The sequence below is a fragment of the Crocodylus siamensis genome, chromosome 4 (assembly GCF_052110815.1).
Source record: "Crocodylus siamensis isolate JL-2025a chromosome 4, ASM5211081v1, whole genome shotgun sequence".
Classification (NCBI taxonomy): domain Eukaryota; kingdom Metazoa; phylum Chordata; order Crocodylia; family Crocodylidae; genus Crocodylus; species Crocodylus siamensis.
In genome coordinates this window covers 55530841-55544719 of record NC_143398.1, presented here as the reverse complement: position 1 = coordinate 55544719, position 13879 = coordinate 55530841, and the positions used below count along the sequence as shown (strand labels likewise).

The window sequence follows — 13879 nt, the reverse complement described above, 5'->3', positions numbered from 1 at the left end:
GTTATCACTCTTTCTCAGCATCCAAGTTACCTCTCTTCACTGTCAATTTAGGGGTTGACTGATAGCAAGGGAAGAGAAATGAGAAAGGTTGGAATCAACTAATCTAGGTTCTGTTGTCCAACTGCAAGACCTGGTTCATGACTTACAAGAAAAAAAAGATTTATGGGAAATCAGTTTTAAAAGTCAGTTTAGTTTGACAGAATCCCTTTAAAGTAAATTCTAAGCAAGTAAGTCTCTCAGATGTGGCTTGAAATATATAAAAAGCTTTATATGATCATATTTTTATGGTAAATGTACTGCTTCACTACTATGAGATGATATAGCTGCAAAAGGCATTATTCAATCCCAAATCTATCTTTGTTCATTTTAAGCAAGAGAAAAAATATCTCTACAAAGATTCTTGGAAAACTAACCAGAAATCAGTGGTTTCACAATCATTAAAAACTACCACAAGAAACCATCTAAACTGGCTGTGTTTTATTCTCTGAACAAACCTAAACTTTTTCAATGTCAGAACCAGTAGTCTGCATATTGCAATATCAGGATGATATCCCACCTGCATTCAGCATATTGCTTAATACAGAAAAGGAAGGTCATCCATAGAAATGAAGAGTAGTCACTTACAGAGAACTTTTTGGAGAATACCCTTGTTTATAAATGGTTATACAGGTTATTCAATTCCTTAAATATTTCAAGGGGAATCAAAACTTACACAACATAAAAGCATACCACTGTTCTGTTGAGTAGCACCTATACGAAGTAGATTTTGTATGTTGCATCTTGCCATGTGTGTCATTCACTTGTATTCTTAAGGTGACCACTTTTTAACCATGTGATTGGTACGTAAATATGTGACTAAAGGTTTGTTAAAATTAAACAAATGAGAAAATTAATAATGAGAAAATTTTAAATTAAGAATTCTTTAATATAAATACACATGTATTATGACACTAGCGTATTGTTATACTTTATTATCGGGGTATAATGAAGTGGCTATGGGGTGATCTGGTAGCCACCTATAAGTTTATCAGGGGTGACCACCAGGATCTGGGGGAATGTCTATTCACCAGAGTGCCTCAAGGGATGACAAGACTGAATGGTCACAAACTCCTCCATGACTGTTTCAGGCTGCACATAAGGAAGAATTTCTCTACTGTCCGGGCCCCTAAGGTCTGGAACCATCTGCCATCGGAGGTGGTTCAAGCACCTACTTTGAATGCCTTCAAGAGACATTTGGATCTTGCTGGGATCCTATGACCCCTGTTGACTTCCTGCCCCTGGAGCAAGGGGGCTGGACTCAAAGATCTTCCAAGGTCCCTTCCAGCCCAAATGTCTATGAAATCTATGAATTTACAAACATTTTGTATCTTTAGCATTTTGAAGCGAACAGCTAAGTCAACTAGCTAATTCATAGCTACAACATAAAATTCTTTGTTCTATGATCTCTAAGGTCCAGACTATATCTTCCTAGGTGTTTATATGGCATCTGGTACAATGGGGCTCCCAATCCAAATTGTGATCTTGAAAAGTATTCTAATATATATCTATTAAGAGACAGAGCATCAGCTGCTCTAAGTTGCTTCTTGGAATAATTTTGCACTCTTAGTTAGTAGACTCGGCCTCATTAGCTATGAATTCTAGCCCTAGCTCTACCACGGATTTGCTGGAGAGTGCAAGTTAAAATTCTAGATTCTTCTCATTAACAGTCCATTGTGAGGCAGAGTGGCCTCTAAGTCTAGAGTGTTTTTAGGCATATCAACATTTGCAGCCAAAGCATACAAGGTACTGATATTGTTAGGACCATGTCCAATCCCATCTGAGGACAAGTTCCCAATTTTCAGCAGAGTCAACTGGAGTGGCCTTCACCATCAGAACAGAAGAAAGCTCCCACCCACATTTCTAGATCTATAGCAAAGCATCTGAACCACTCTGCTATTGTACCCTTATACAACTTTTATGTCTTGCTGTAATTCATTTTACTACTTGTTCCCCTCCTTCCCCGTCTTCTATTTTTCTTATTTATGTTCTACACTCGTCAGGGTATGGATTACCTTACTACATATCTATATGGTACAATCTCATCCAATTTCTTGGGTATGGATTGCCTTACTACAATCTCATATAATCTCATCAAGTTTCCAGAGTATGGATTACATTACTACATATCTATAGGGTACCCAGTACAATCTCATCCAATTTCTTGAAGTGCTATCTTGCTGCATCTCTTTCTCTATGGTAAATTTTAAAATTTGAAAATACTGAACAAAAGTTAACAGTGGGAATGGAAAGACTTGCATTGATTTCTTTGAGCTTTTCATAAGATCCTTGATGTAACCATAAGGACCAATATGGTGGCTGAAGATAACAAGGAGCCTCATGTGCTTCTGCCCCATCTTCTGTTGCCCTTGGCATGACCCTACAAATACACTGGAGGAATCCTTATCAGTGCATTTAGGGTGGTTTTAAAACCATTTTTGCACTTCTTCAACAATACAAAGAGTTTTCTGTAAGGACCAAAGAATATTGATAATGATGCACTATCACCCTCACTGGCACAAATCTATCAAAAGATATGTCAGAAACTGGACATATATACTTCATTAACTCAATGCTGCCTGTACAGTACACAGGAGATGTGGGTTGCTAAATAAAGCTAAATAAATAATTAGTATGTGGGGCTACCTTTCATGGGTTCATGAAATATTATCTCTGTAATTTCTATATTGGTATGTATGTATGTGGGTAGACTCCTGGGAAGAACCCATAATTCTGTGCCTGCAATGTTCTTAAAGTGCTGTAACAACACAAAGCTGAGCATTTTAGATACACTAAATACAGAAAAAGAAGCACTCTGAATAATCATGGTGATTCTCCAGTATTCAGTCATCTCTCTCAATATTTTTATTCATTCTTAAAAGACTTGTATTTGACTTTTTGTTTTTAATCCTGATCTGCACGTGTAATACTGCTACCAAAATAAAAGGGAACTGCATGCAAAGAAGTGCTGCACTCTGATTGGTTAGCCTTGTTCTCTGACCTGCTATCTCATTGCAAGACTGATTCAGTGAAAATGTGAAAATGGGGGAAAAATTATTCTAATGATGCCTTCATTCTCAGAAGCACTAGACTACATATCACTCCAAAGCTAACTATGTTACAAACAAGCTCACTATGAAAGTAACAAAACCCTTGTATTTCCATTAATTTTCTCAGCAAACACAGTCTTCTTTTTTAACTATATCTTGAAACACAAGAGAGCATAGACCAACTGTGTTATCAGGTAGCCCAGGTTCTGAAAGGTAAGGACAAGACTAGGATTGCTTTCCTTGTGTGAATATAAATGAACTGATCCATATATGCCAGTGAGCCACTGCTCATACTCAGTCAGTTCATGTCCCTGACAGACTAACTTGTTCTAAGCCCTCCAAAAATCATACACATGAGAAACCCAAGGCTGTCATGTAAGAACTGTAATGCCATACTATTAAAAATGTTTTTTGACAATCATCAATTAATGTCTGATTTCAAGATACTGCACTCAACTATTGTTCCAACTTCTAATTTTAAATCAGTAGTGTAAGCACTAACATTATGGTGGCAGTTGGTAAAAGGCTTTTACCATTGTTACTGGTTAAAAACCATGCTCACTGGTATGTGGGATCTAACCTGAAACTGCAACAAGATAGCAACTAGTTTACAAATCTATATAGGGTCACACATGGTGTCAAAAGTCACTTCACTGATCTCCTTTGATATCTTATAAGAGACATTTCCCCAGCGGTATAGGATGCAAAGCTGGGGGTTGAGAGCCTTAGGAAACTATATTCTTCTAATTAATATATTTTATCTGGGCAAATACCAAAGTAAAAGTGGAAAAGTGAAAGGAATAATTCATTAATGACCACAAACACTGCTTCTGCACAGCATAAAAGAGAACAGATGAAGGCAAAAATTCCTTTGACATCCCTTAACAAAATCCTGGCATTGTTTGGGATTTTATTAGCAATGTCTTTACAAGAAATAGTGTAAAAATGAATCATCTCTGAAATAGAGGTAGCCTATTTCCTTACATCATTTAAAGTAAATCTATCCTTTTTTATAGCACAATCTGGATCCCTTATTTTTCAGCTGTGTAGGTGTAAAGCAGGCAGTATCCTACTACCCTCTCTCCATTTTGCACTTTCAGATCACTTAGGCAATTCAGAGCTGTGGAGAATATAGGTGGGATGGGAGGGGTGCAGCTTTGCTTTCCCTTGTACTGTTGCTGTATAATGATGAAATTATGACTAACTACTAAACTAAAGGAAAGTGTTCCACCTAGAGACCAGCTTCATGACTCAAAGCAGCTGACAGGCTATCTGCAAATGGACATTATTTTAGGATTGAATATACTTGCTAGTTTTGTGCTAAAAAATGATGCAGAGGTATTGCCCCCAGAAGTAATTAACAATGTTAATCTTCTTTTTCCTCTCTATGGTGATAAAAAGAGTCATTTTTATATTTAATTAATGCAGAGGATCATTTTGGAAACTGGCTAATGAGGCGCTGATCACATTACCATGAAAATGTGCATTAACACTGCAACTGAGGAGGCTGTTTCATGTGTAGAGAATCCACTTTGTAATTACCCCACTGTGAAATGAATCACGTCAAGAACTCTAAGGGAACCAGTAGGCAATGGGCACTTAGCCACTGCTGTGCCAATAGACCACCAACATTATAAGCTGTTTTCTCCTCAATACTGCCTGTCATCCACAGTGCAGTCCAAAACTGTAAGTGTTCAGCCTCTGTCAACTATAATGTATCAAAGCTAGGACAAATTACAAAGAAGGAAAGAACAGATGCTAAAAGGCACTAAACTTTAGATTGTTAGATCCTGCAATGCCAAAAGAAAACAAACAAAACGCTGTAAATCAAACAGAGATTCAATAAGATCTGTGCAAAATTATGGGCTATTATGGTAAGTGCTTGTTCCCCTCACCCCCGCTTATTATGAATAAGCTGAAAACACATGTTAACAACAAACTGCTATAGTAATATTCCTGCTGCTGGAAAAGGCAACAAAATAACTGGAAGATATTATGATATTTGTTTAGTCATAAACTAAAATAATACACAGTCTGCATAAAAAAGAACTGAGAAAACCATTATCCTTTAAATCTATTCTATTTCAGTCCTGTTCAGAAAATTCAAATGTATATTAAGAGCATTTTAATTTCAGCAAACATATTCATCTATCAATCATAAAATTATATACACTTATTGACCAGCACAAATTTGCCATGAAAACTTTCTTCCATGAGTCAGAAATACCTGAGATTGCAGACCTGTTAAATCCTAGCACCTGCAGAAGCCATCGTATAACTGATCTGAAACCACAATCCTATTACTAAAGCTAAGGGTTCCCTTACAACATTACTGATACGGTTCAATGAAAATTGCTGTTATACGACTGGCATGTTGGCAGAAGATGCACAAAAATGTTAAAAGGATCCCACAGGAAGTCATCTGAAGGGGGAGTGGCAAAGTGGTAGAAAACAACAGTCACCCAAAAATAATAAAAAGGAACAATTTAACTAATAATTTCCACAGGGGGAAAACATCCCTTTTTATTTAATGTTTTTGTAAGAGCACAAAGTCTGAGTCAAGAGACACTGGCAATATCCTCTGCACTCACCTGTGAAACTTCATAGAGCAGTTTGTAGTGTTCCTCTCTCTTCTGAAAAGTGCACAGATTGCAGCCCATTCTAACAAGCAAAACAAGAGCAAAGCTTCTAATTTTCCCAGAACTGAAAGGCAAATGCACTGACAGGGAATCACCCTCCAGACTTGAATACTGTTTTTCATCAGTCACTCCAGCACAGAAACACAGACACACCACTGTTAGCTGGAAGCACAAGCCAGGGTACTGTGTAGCAGCATGCTCTTCTTCCCCTTCCCTAAGTATCTTACACTCACGTATACACACACACAGAGTTTCGACTCAGTTCATGGCAACACTCCCCCTGTCTCTGCATCAGTGCACATGACTACACAGATTCTGACTCATGAATATTAATAGAGCCTCATTGATTATTTATGACAGAACGTGTTAGCGGGGAGGGGTGTCATAGCTGCTGTTGATGACAGATGAATATTCACTAATTAAGAAGCAAATGTAGTGTGGTTAAACAAAATTCACTTGTGTCAATACCATAGCTGTTTATAAGGATAGAAGGATTAAGCACAGAATATTTCAAAGAGGAATACACATTTGTCTTTTAATTTTATCAGTAATCATAAGACTAATTCATGACTAAGAATTTCCTAGGCACAAAACCAAGTCTTAGGTTAGGTCTCCACCTTGTGCAAAAGGAATTATGAAATGCATTTCAGGAATATTTCTTACACATTTAAAAAAGTGATTGTGAAACCTCAGCGTATGTTGTTGAATATCTAAAGCCAAAAAAAAAAAAAGAGATAAAACAAACCCAGATGGTTGTACTACTACTATATTCACTTTTGACAGTGCCAAATCTACACAGAAACAAGGATACCATAATTGTGAGTCTATAATGTGTATGTGTAAATATACAGTGCATGTATAAATGCAATGAATATAAGATTAGATCATTTTTCTATATACATACACACATTATATACATGTAGTGAACATATATTCTACAGAGTTACACTTGTATACCTGCCATGTAAAACAAAGATTAAGAGAGTATAGTATAGTACAGTAAATCTTATCAGCCCTAAGTTTTTCAGGAAACTGAACAGATATGCCCTCTTGGACTTTTAAATATTCAATGGCTTCTATAATATAATGCCTCAGTGTCTAATTTTACCATTTATAAATTAGATTATAATAGCTCAGTAATTCTCAATATGTGTATAAAAGCAGGGATGCATTTAAAATTAAACCTACATGTTAAATGTTAAAGGTAATGGAAGTCACTTGTACTTCCATGCTTACATTAATTCCCTTATTTTACACCACGTGATCTCTCTGTATGTTTCTTAAAGATAAAAACCTTGACTGTAACAAACCCAGGCTCCCCTTCTCCTCTCCCACCCAAAGCAGGCAAGAAATAAAAATCAAGATTTCTTCTGTCTCTATAGTACCTTATCCAACAACTCTACTAATAAAGAAGTATGTCCTTCTTCCAAAGCATCTTTAAACCGGATGGGATAGCAGGTGGACTCCAAAGTAAAAATAATTACTCAAGGAGCCAAGGTAACCAGTTTAGTTAAGATTGACACTGGGCTCTGAAGAATTTTAATTGCTAGACACTAATGTACAGCTACTATTTTTGGGTGCAGTTTCCTAAAAGTGCTTTGTCAAACATTTAAAAGTCGATAACAGGAAATGATTCTAATGAGTACTAATTGTTAACAAATTGGCTTTGCATCTAGCAGCACCTCAAACACCACCAGCGCACAGTAGCAAGTAGATCAACAATCATCTGCTGCTTATCAGTCCTTCCCCTTGGGATATAATAATCCGATTTTCTGGGCCTTAATTTTACCTAACGGGCTGGATGAAAGCCAAGCAGACAGACCTACAGGAAAACAGCATTATTACTGTGGACACTGAATACGAGTAAAGTTTGTAGAACCCTTATGCAAATTGTGGATGTACTGGTATCAAACCTTAATTAAAATTAATTTCTTTTAAGAAATGGATGGCGTCATGAGAGAGAAAATAGTGACCGTGTACAGAGCAGACTCTTTTTATACCAGCTACAGGCACCATTCATGTAACACACCTCTCATATCTTTTTTCATATGGACATGGATCTGAAGCCGACAAATCTGGATCAGAACTTTCCTGAAGTTCACAGGGTTAAGTTTGAAATTTTGGGAATGGGCTTATCATTGCTACCAAGTCATGACTTCTGGTTCTCTTCCTCTCTACTGATATACCCACAAAATTGTGTTCAGAACAAGTTCCACATACCTGAAGCAAACATTAGATATTTCTTGGAAGGTTTCCACATTGCGGAATTGAAGAAGAATTCTCAGGTATGTCAATTTTAAACTTAAGAAATTCAGATCAAAGAATTAGATAACAGTCATGCAAGGACAACCATGCCATCTTTTGATGGAAGTGTTTTCTTCAGCTGCTGACAGAACATCTTCCTATGAGTTCTGAAAGCTAAACTATAAATTTAATGACAAGGGGGGCATTATTTACCATAGTTTATAAGCCCCACAATTAGTTTGTAAATACAAAAATATCACTACAGTATTTCACTTCTTAGTTCCAAAAAACAAAAATAAAATAGCAGATGAAATATGCAATTGAAACTTGCAGTTAATCTTTCAGCAGTTTTCCTTGGCTGTCCCTTTTTCATTACCACTCCTCTGGTTTTGTTTCCTTCCATGAAACCCACCTAGGCTTTTCCACTCATTTATCAAATGCCTACCCTTTGCCCATATGTACAGTAAAGGTTCTATTTTCTGTTCCTATATCCTTCTAATGGGCACTGGCTATAGAGCTAAGAAGATTTATTTCAGAAGGGAAAGGAATACTTCAGAGTACTTGAATTCCATCAAAAATGTTCTGTTTTGTTTTCACCTGCAGTCAGAACTTTAAACTTTGTGCATCAGTGTGTGAAATTTGAAGCAAAACTGGATCCAACTAATGATTAAATTGAAATATATTATGCACTTTGGTCAAGTTGAATTTGACGTTAGGAAGAAAGTAATCTCCTTTCTGTTTAATGCCCTCCCACATCAGAACTGTAGCTAAAGGGAGAGAAAAGATATTAAAACATAATCAAGTATTTTTTATTCTACATGTAATTCAAAGATATTTGAATTATTCAACAATCTTCTTGATTGTGGAGTTCCCCCTGTTCATCACCCATAATGTAATGTCACTACAAAGACTACAAAGGTTCGGCAGGGTTTACAGTCAAACTAAGAATGCAAGAACCATGAGCCAAAATGCAAAAGATGATTTAAATTTTAACAGTGTGACAGTAATATTCATGAATAAATTTTCATGTGACAGTCTAAGTTGAGCACCTTGTTCCATGAGGCACCTGAGATATGATTTAGGTCACCTAAATTTGGTATATAGTTGTGCCAATGAAGCATTTCAGTGCTTAACAATAGGTACCAGTGTTTAGATAGGTACCTAGTGTTTCTCTGGCTAAACGTATCAAGAAGGAAGAGAGCTCAAGAGTAAATTATTCCAAATGGACCCTGTTCTAAAGAGTGGTCCTGTAGCTTTAAATATCACACAAAACAGAGCTTTGTGCTGTACTCCAAAATTCTGCCTGAGTGAGGGAAGCCAAGTCATCAGTCCAAATTCAAAGGCAAAACTAAGCGAGTCTGAGGTGGTTCAACTTAAATTTTCTTTCAGACTCTTCAGCAAATAAAATCCACCAATTTATATTTCGTTAAATTCAGACTCTTTTTCTGACATGCTAATATTATAAAAACTTTAGTCTGTCTGTAATGCTTTATTCGCACTCTGATTGGCTGTCTCGGCACCCAACCAGAGTGCTCTGCACACACAGAGGCACACAGCGGAGCGCTGCCATGGCAGCGGGGAATGAGGGGCCAGAGTGGTGGGGAAGGGAGGGAGGGAGGACCAGCAGTGCTTCGTCCCCCCAGCTCTGCTCCTTGGAGGCAGAAGTGGTGCAGGGTGCTGGTGGTGCAGCGCTGGCCTCGCCTCCCCACACAGCAGAGTGCCACCATGACAGTAGGGACTGAGGGGCCACTAGCCTCGTCCCCCATCCCAGCCCTGCTCCTTGGAACCAGGGGCCAAACCAGAGGGCAGGGAGAGGGAGGAGGCAGATAAGAGGGGAGGAACGGAGGAGGAGAGCTATTGGTGGCAGCGGTTGGTTCACCTGCCATGGCCGCCAGCTGCAGGCGCCCGCCACCACCGCTTGCAAACTCCCCTCCCCTGTTCCTGGGAGGCATGGAGTGGCGGTGGCATGGAGGTGCAGGGCTGCAGAGGCTCACACCTGAAGCAGCAGGGGGGAACTGGACCCAAAATGACAGGGGGGAAGGGGGAGTGGGCTGAACCTAAAGCAGCAGGGAGGAGTGGGGGAATGAGCCAAAGCCCGAAGCGACGGGTGGGGAAGGGAGGGAGCGGGCCCAGATCTGAGGTGGTGGACGGGAGGGGCAAAGCGACACAGGCCTCTGTCCCTGCCTGCTCCCCAACCCCCCACCCCCCAGTCATGCTTAATTGGCAATTTGCTTGTATAAACCCCACCCAATCCCTCTGAATTTGGTTTCAACAGTCTAGATGTCAAGGGACTAAAAGAAGGATGTGTAGCAATAGCATGCAAAGTATAAGATAACGTGAAATAGAAAAAATTCATTGTGACTTGGCATATATCATATTTTCTCACACACAACATGCCCCAGAATAAGATACCTCATTTCTGAAAGGCAGAATGAAGAAATAAAGGAAGAAAGGTCTCTTCTTGTAGTAGGTAACTGAGTAGCAGGAGCTAAGGAGTCAATCCTGCTCGTTGTTTTGTTCTCTGGGGAGTGGGCACAGACTTTACTTTCACTTTTGCTCAGCAGAATCTTAAGTGGGAGAAACTGCTGTTACCGTGTTTCCTTTTGTGTAATACACACTCCAATATCTAGCAGATGGTTTTGGGGAAAAATGTGTATTATGAATGAGAAAAATATGGTTTCTACCATCTCAGAGTGAGCCAAATTCAGAAGTTCATTGCCATCTCTTGTCATTTTATGCACATCTCAATAAAACTGTTTTTATTAAAGCTTCAGCTCTTGGAATAAAAGATTTATAGAACAAACTCACTTTGCATTAAGGAAAAAAGGTTCTACCTGTCATGTTTACCAAGGAAAAAAAACACAAGTGGACTCTAGGCACTCAGGAACTGGAAGACAAATAACTATGACCCAATGTATTTTTAAAAAAGAGAAAACAAAACAAAACAAAAAAATCTGACGATTCTTGAGGACCACATCCTAATTTTCAAACACTTAACAATATGTGAAGGTACATAAATTGCCATTGTAAATTTCATGGGAAACAGTAGTTGAAATTGCTGCATTACTAGGAACAGAAAAAAGGTGCAAAGTATGTGTCCCAAGACTTGTTGTACTAAATAGAACCCACTGAGTAAATGGCTTTACATGAGTTTAAGTGAGGGACATGAAAAGAGACATATCTAGGATATTGGAAATCAGGGGAGGATGTGCAGATGGTGAGGTACATCATCCCATAGAATATAACACATATTTTTCTCCAGCTAAAAAGGAACCAGAAGCTTCACTAATCAGTAGAGGCCTATGGTTAGATTATTCAACTTAATAATCCCCGCCACCACACACACTTTATTTAAATGTGCAGTAGTGTGTTATATTATATATTTTTTATATATATAACGCATTATTTGTATAACATAACAAATTAGGCATAACGAAGGTGTTGTTTCACAAGTCCTGGAGTCATTAGAGTTAAATGTACATCTATTTCATATTCATAAAACAAATCAAGGCTTCTTGAGTGTCTGAACAGTCTCCAATGCTTCACTGGAAGTGATTTTCACCCCTCAACTAATGTCCACCTAAGTTAATATTTCTATTAGCTTATGTATTTATCTAGAGGTTTTAGCTAGAGTTAAAAAGCACTTTCACAGCAGGGCAGTGAAATGGGAGAGATGATTAGCAGTGAACAGACAGCAGCACAACAGAAGGAAGGAGAGCTAGAGTAGTGGGACCAATACAGACCATTTAAAAGGAAAGAGGGTTGTTAACACCCATGGAACGAAGAGTTTAGAAGGAATCAAGCAAATTATAATGATCTAATTGACTCTGCTTGAATAGAAATGCTGCAGTCACAGCCAGGCAGTTGGCTTTAAACTTTGGATGGAGTAGGAGTGCCCCCGCTAGATATGAAGAACTACAAAAGATCTGTGACAATCTAACTGGGAGCATCATCACTGGCAAGGCAGAAAAAAACAGAAAGGAAATAAACTGCATCATATGAATCCAGAAAACCATCAGAAACCACATGCAAAAGCACACAGTAAATAACTGAGTGAGGAAAACATATATTACGGACCAACACTCTCAGGAATTTATGTACACAAAAATAAGTTAACAGAAGTCTTCTGAAATTCCTGACCTTATTGGTTTAGACTCTGAGGTTTTTCACATTATCCAAAATCTGGCAGAACCCAGACTACAGGCCTGAAAGCAAGCAAGACTAGCTAGCATAGGACAAGGAATGCCGACATTCAGTGCATCTCTACAGACCGCCATGTCTAGGATCCTTTGGGGATCTGACTTAATTAAATAGGTTCACATTTCAGCTTCAGCAGTCTCTCTGATACTGGAGATGATACATGGGTGATGCAAAGTACATTCATTTTGTCTTTTATTTTATACGTTTAATTGAAATGTCTTGAAAACACAGAAGTGCAGGACACCTAGTACATTCTGTAAGGAAATTTCTAGAGACAGATCGTGAGCTAAGCAGAAGGCATGCACATAAAAACCTTTCTGTGCAAGGACTATTCACCACAGAAAAACTGCATGGGTTTAAGTGAGGAACATGAAGATCTCTGCAAAAGATCTGGAACAGTTTCAATTCCTACTTTTTCACATCAAATTTACAATGGCAATTTATGCTCCTCTACATATTGCTAGGTGTTCAAAAACTGCTTCGATAGAAAAACCCTTTCCTCCCTAGAAAACAAACTACTTAGAAAGTTTCATTCATCTCCACTTGCAGAGTCCATGTAAAAGGGCTCGTACTCCTTTATAATACAAGAAATTCTATCATTCCTACTTCCTGATTAATTACATTTTTTTCCTCTACCTCATTCTTATCCCACAGTTTCAAACACTAAATACTTTTTCACTTCAAGTCATAACTTATTCCATAGTTTTCTAGTGTTCTGTTAAACAGCCATTGCAAGCAAACCTTGAAGTGGCTGCAGATCAGTGAGTGGTGGCTATATAATACATCCCTATTTATTTTAAGGCCTAAGGGTTACCTGAAGCATAACTGAAGTTTGATTGCACTGAGAAACTTATTCTTATAAACTTATTCTGGCCCAATAATTCCCAACTAAATTTGGGAACTGGGGAGAGTACAGTAACTGCTAGAGTATGAACCTTCTGGCTTTCTCCCCTCTTCAAAGTTTAGAACAACCAGGCTGTCTTAAGAACGTGGGCAAGTGGCTTTTCACTGCATGAGAGAGGCTCTGGATTTTGCAGTAGACTACAGTTATATAGGACCAACTTCCTGTAATCCAGCTGAACTAGATTTCAATGTGTGCTTACATATTCCACAGGTGTTATAAGGCTTAACTAACGCTTTCTTAAATACCTTTGGATTTGAAAAATGTTATAGAACAAAACATTTTGCTACTGTCCAAATTATTTCTAAAGCTTTCTTTTTGTCTTAGTGACATGCATGAGTAAAAAATCTGAAGTCAGTTTTCTATTCTCTCCCCCATATGTAAACAATCTAACCGTCTTTTACATGAAAAAAACAATTTTCCAGAACAAAGATCTTATATGCCATTTTTAGGCCTAGATAAAAACGACAGAAATAATGGCATGGAAAGGGAGCTTAAATTGAAATTCTACTGTATCTTCTGAAGCAGCATGAACTAATACGTTGGAGATGGGTTTTTTTGGCATGCTTAACCCAGTAAATGGTGGATGGCATGGAAGGTATTGGATAGAGGATAGATCACTCTAGAGATATCCAATTCAATGATATCCCCATATAAAACTCACTTCTGCCACTGTCAGAGATTGGCTTATTTGTAGTAGCAAGGGTATCATGGGCCTTAGCCCACCAAGAAAACTATAAGCCTCTTTCAATAAGGGAGGCCACTGGGAATGCAAAGGCTAATTACTGAGTTGGCTTTGACACACAAAA

General features: G+C 38.2%; 1 protein-coding gene across 2 annotated transcripts in view; it reads right to left on the bottom strand.

Moving 5' to 3' along the window:
• Window positions 1-13879, bottom strand: part of PDZRN4 (PDZ domain containing ring finger 4) — a 386959-nt gene that overhangs the window by 169163 nt on the left and 203917 nt on the right. The window contains exon 1 of one of the 2 annotated variants that reach the window (XM_090042336.1): window positions 5678-5975. The exons of the other annotated variant lie outside the window; for it this stretch is intronic. Coding sequence (XP_089898462.1) covers window positions 5678-5746 — 69 coding nt within the window. The 5' untranslated portion in view covers window positions 5747-5975. Of the gene's footprint in view, window positions 1-5677; window positions 5976-13879 lie in introns of those variants that run through there. 2 annotated transcript variants of the gene reach the window in all.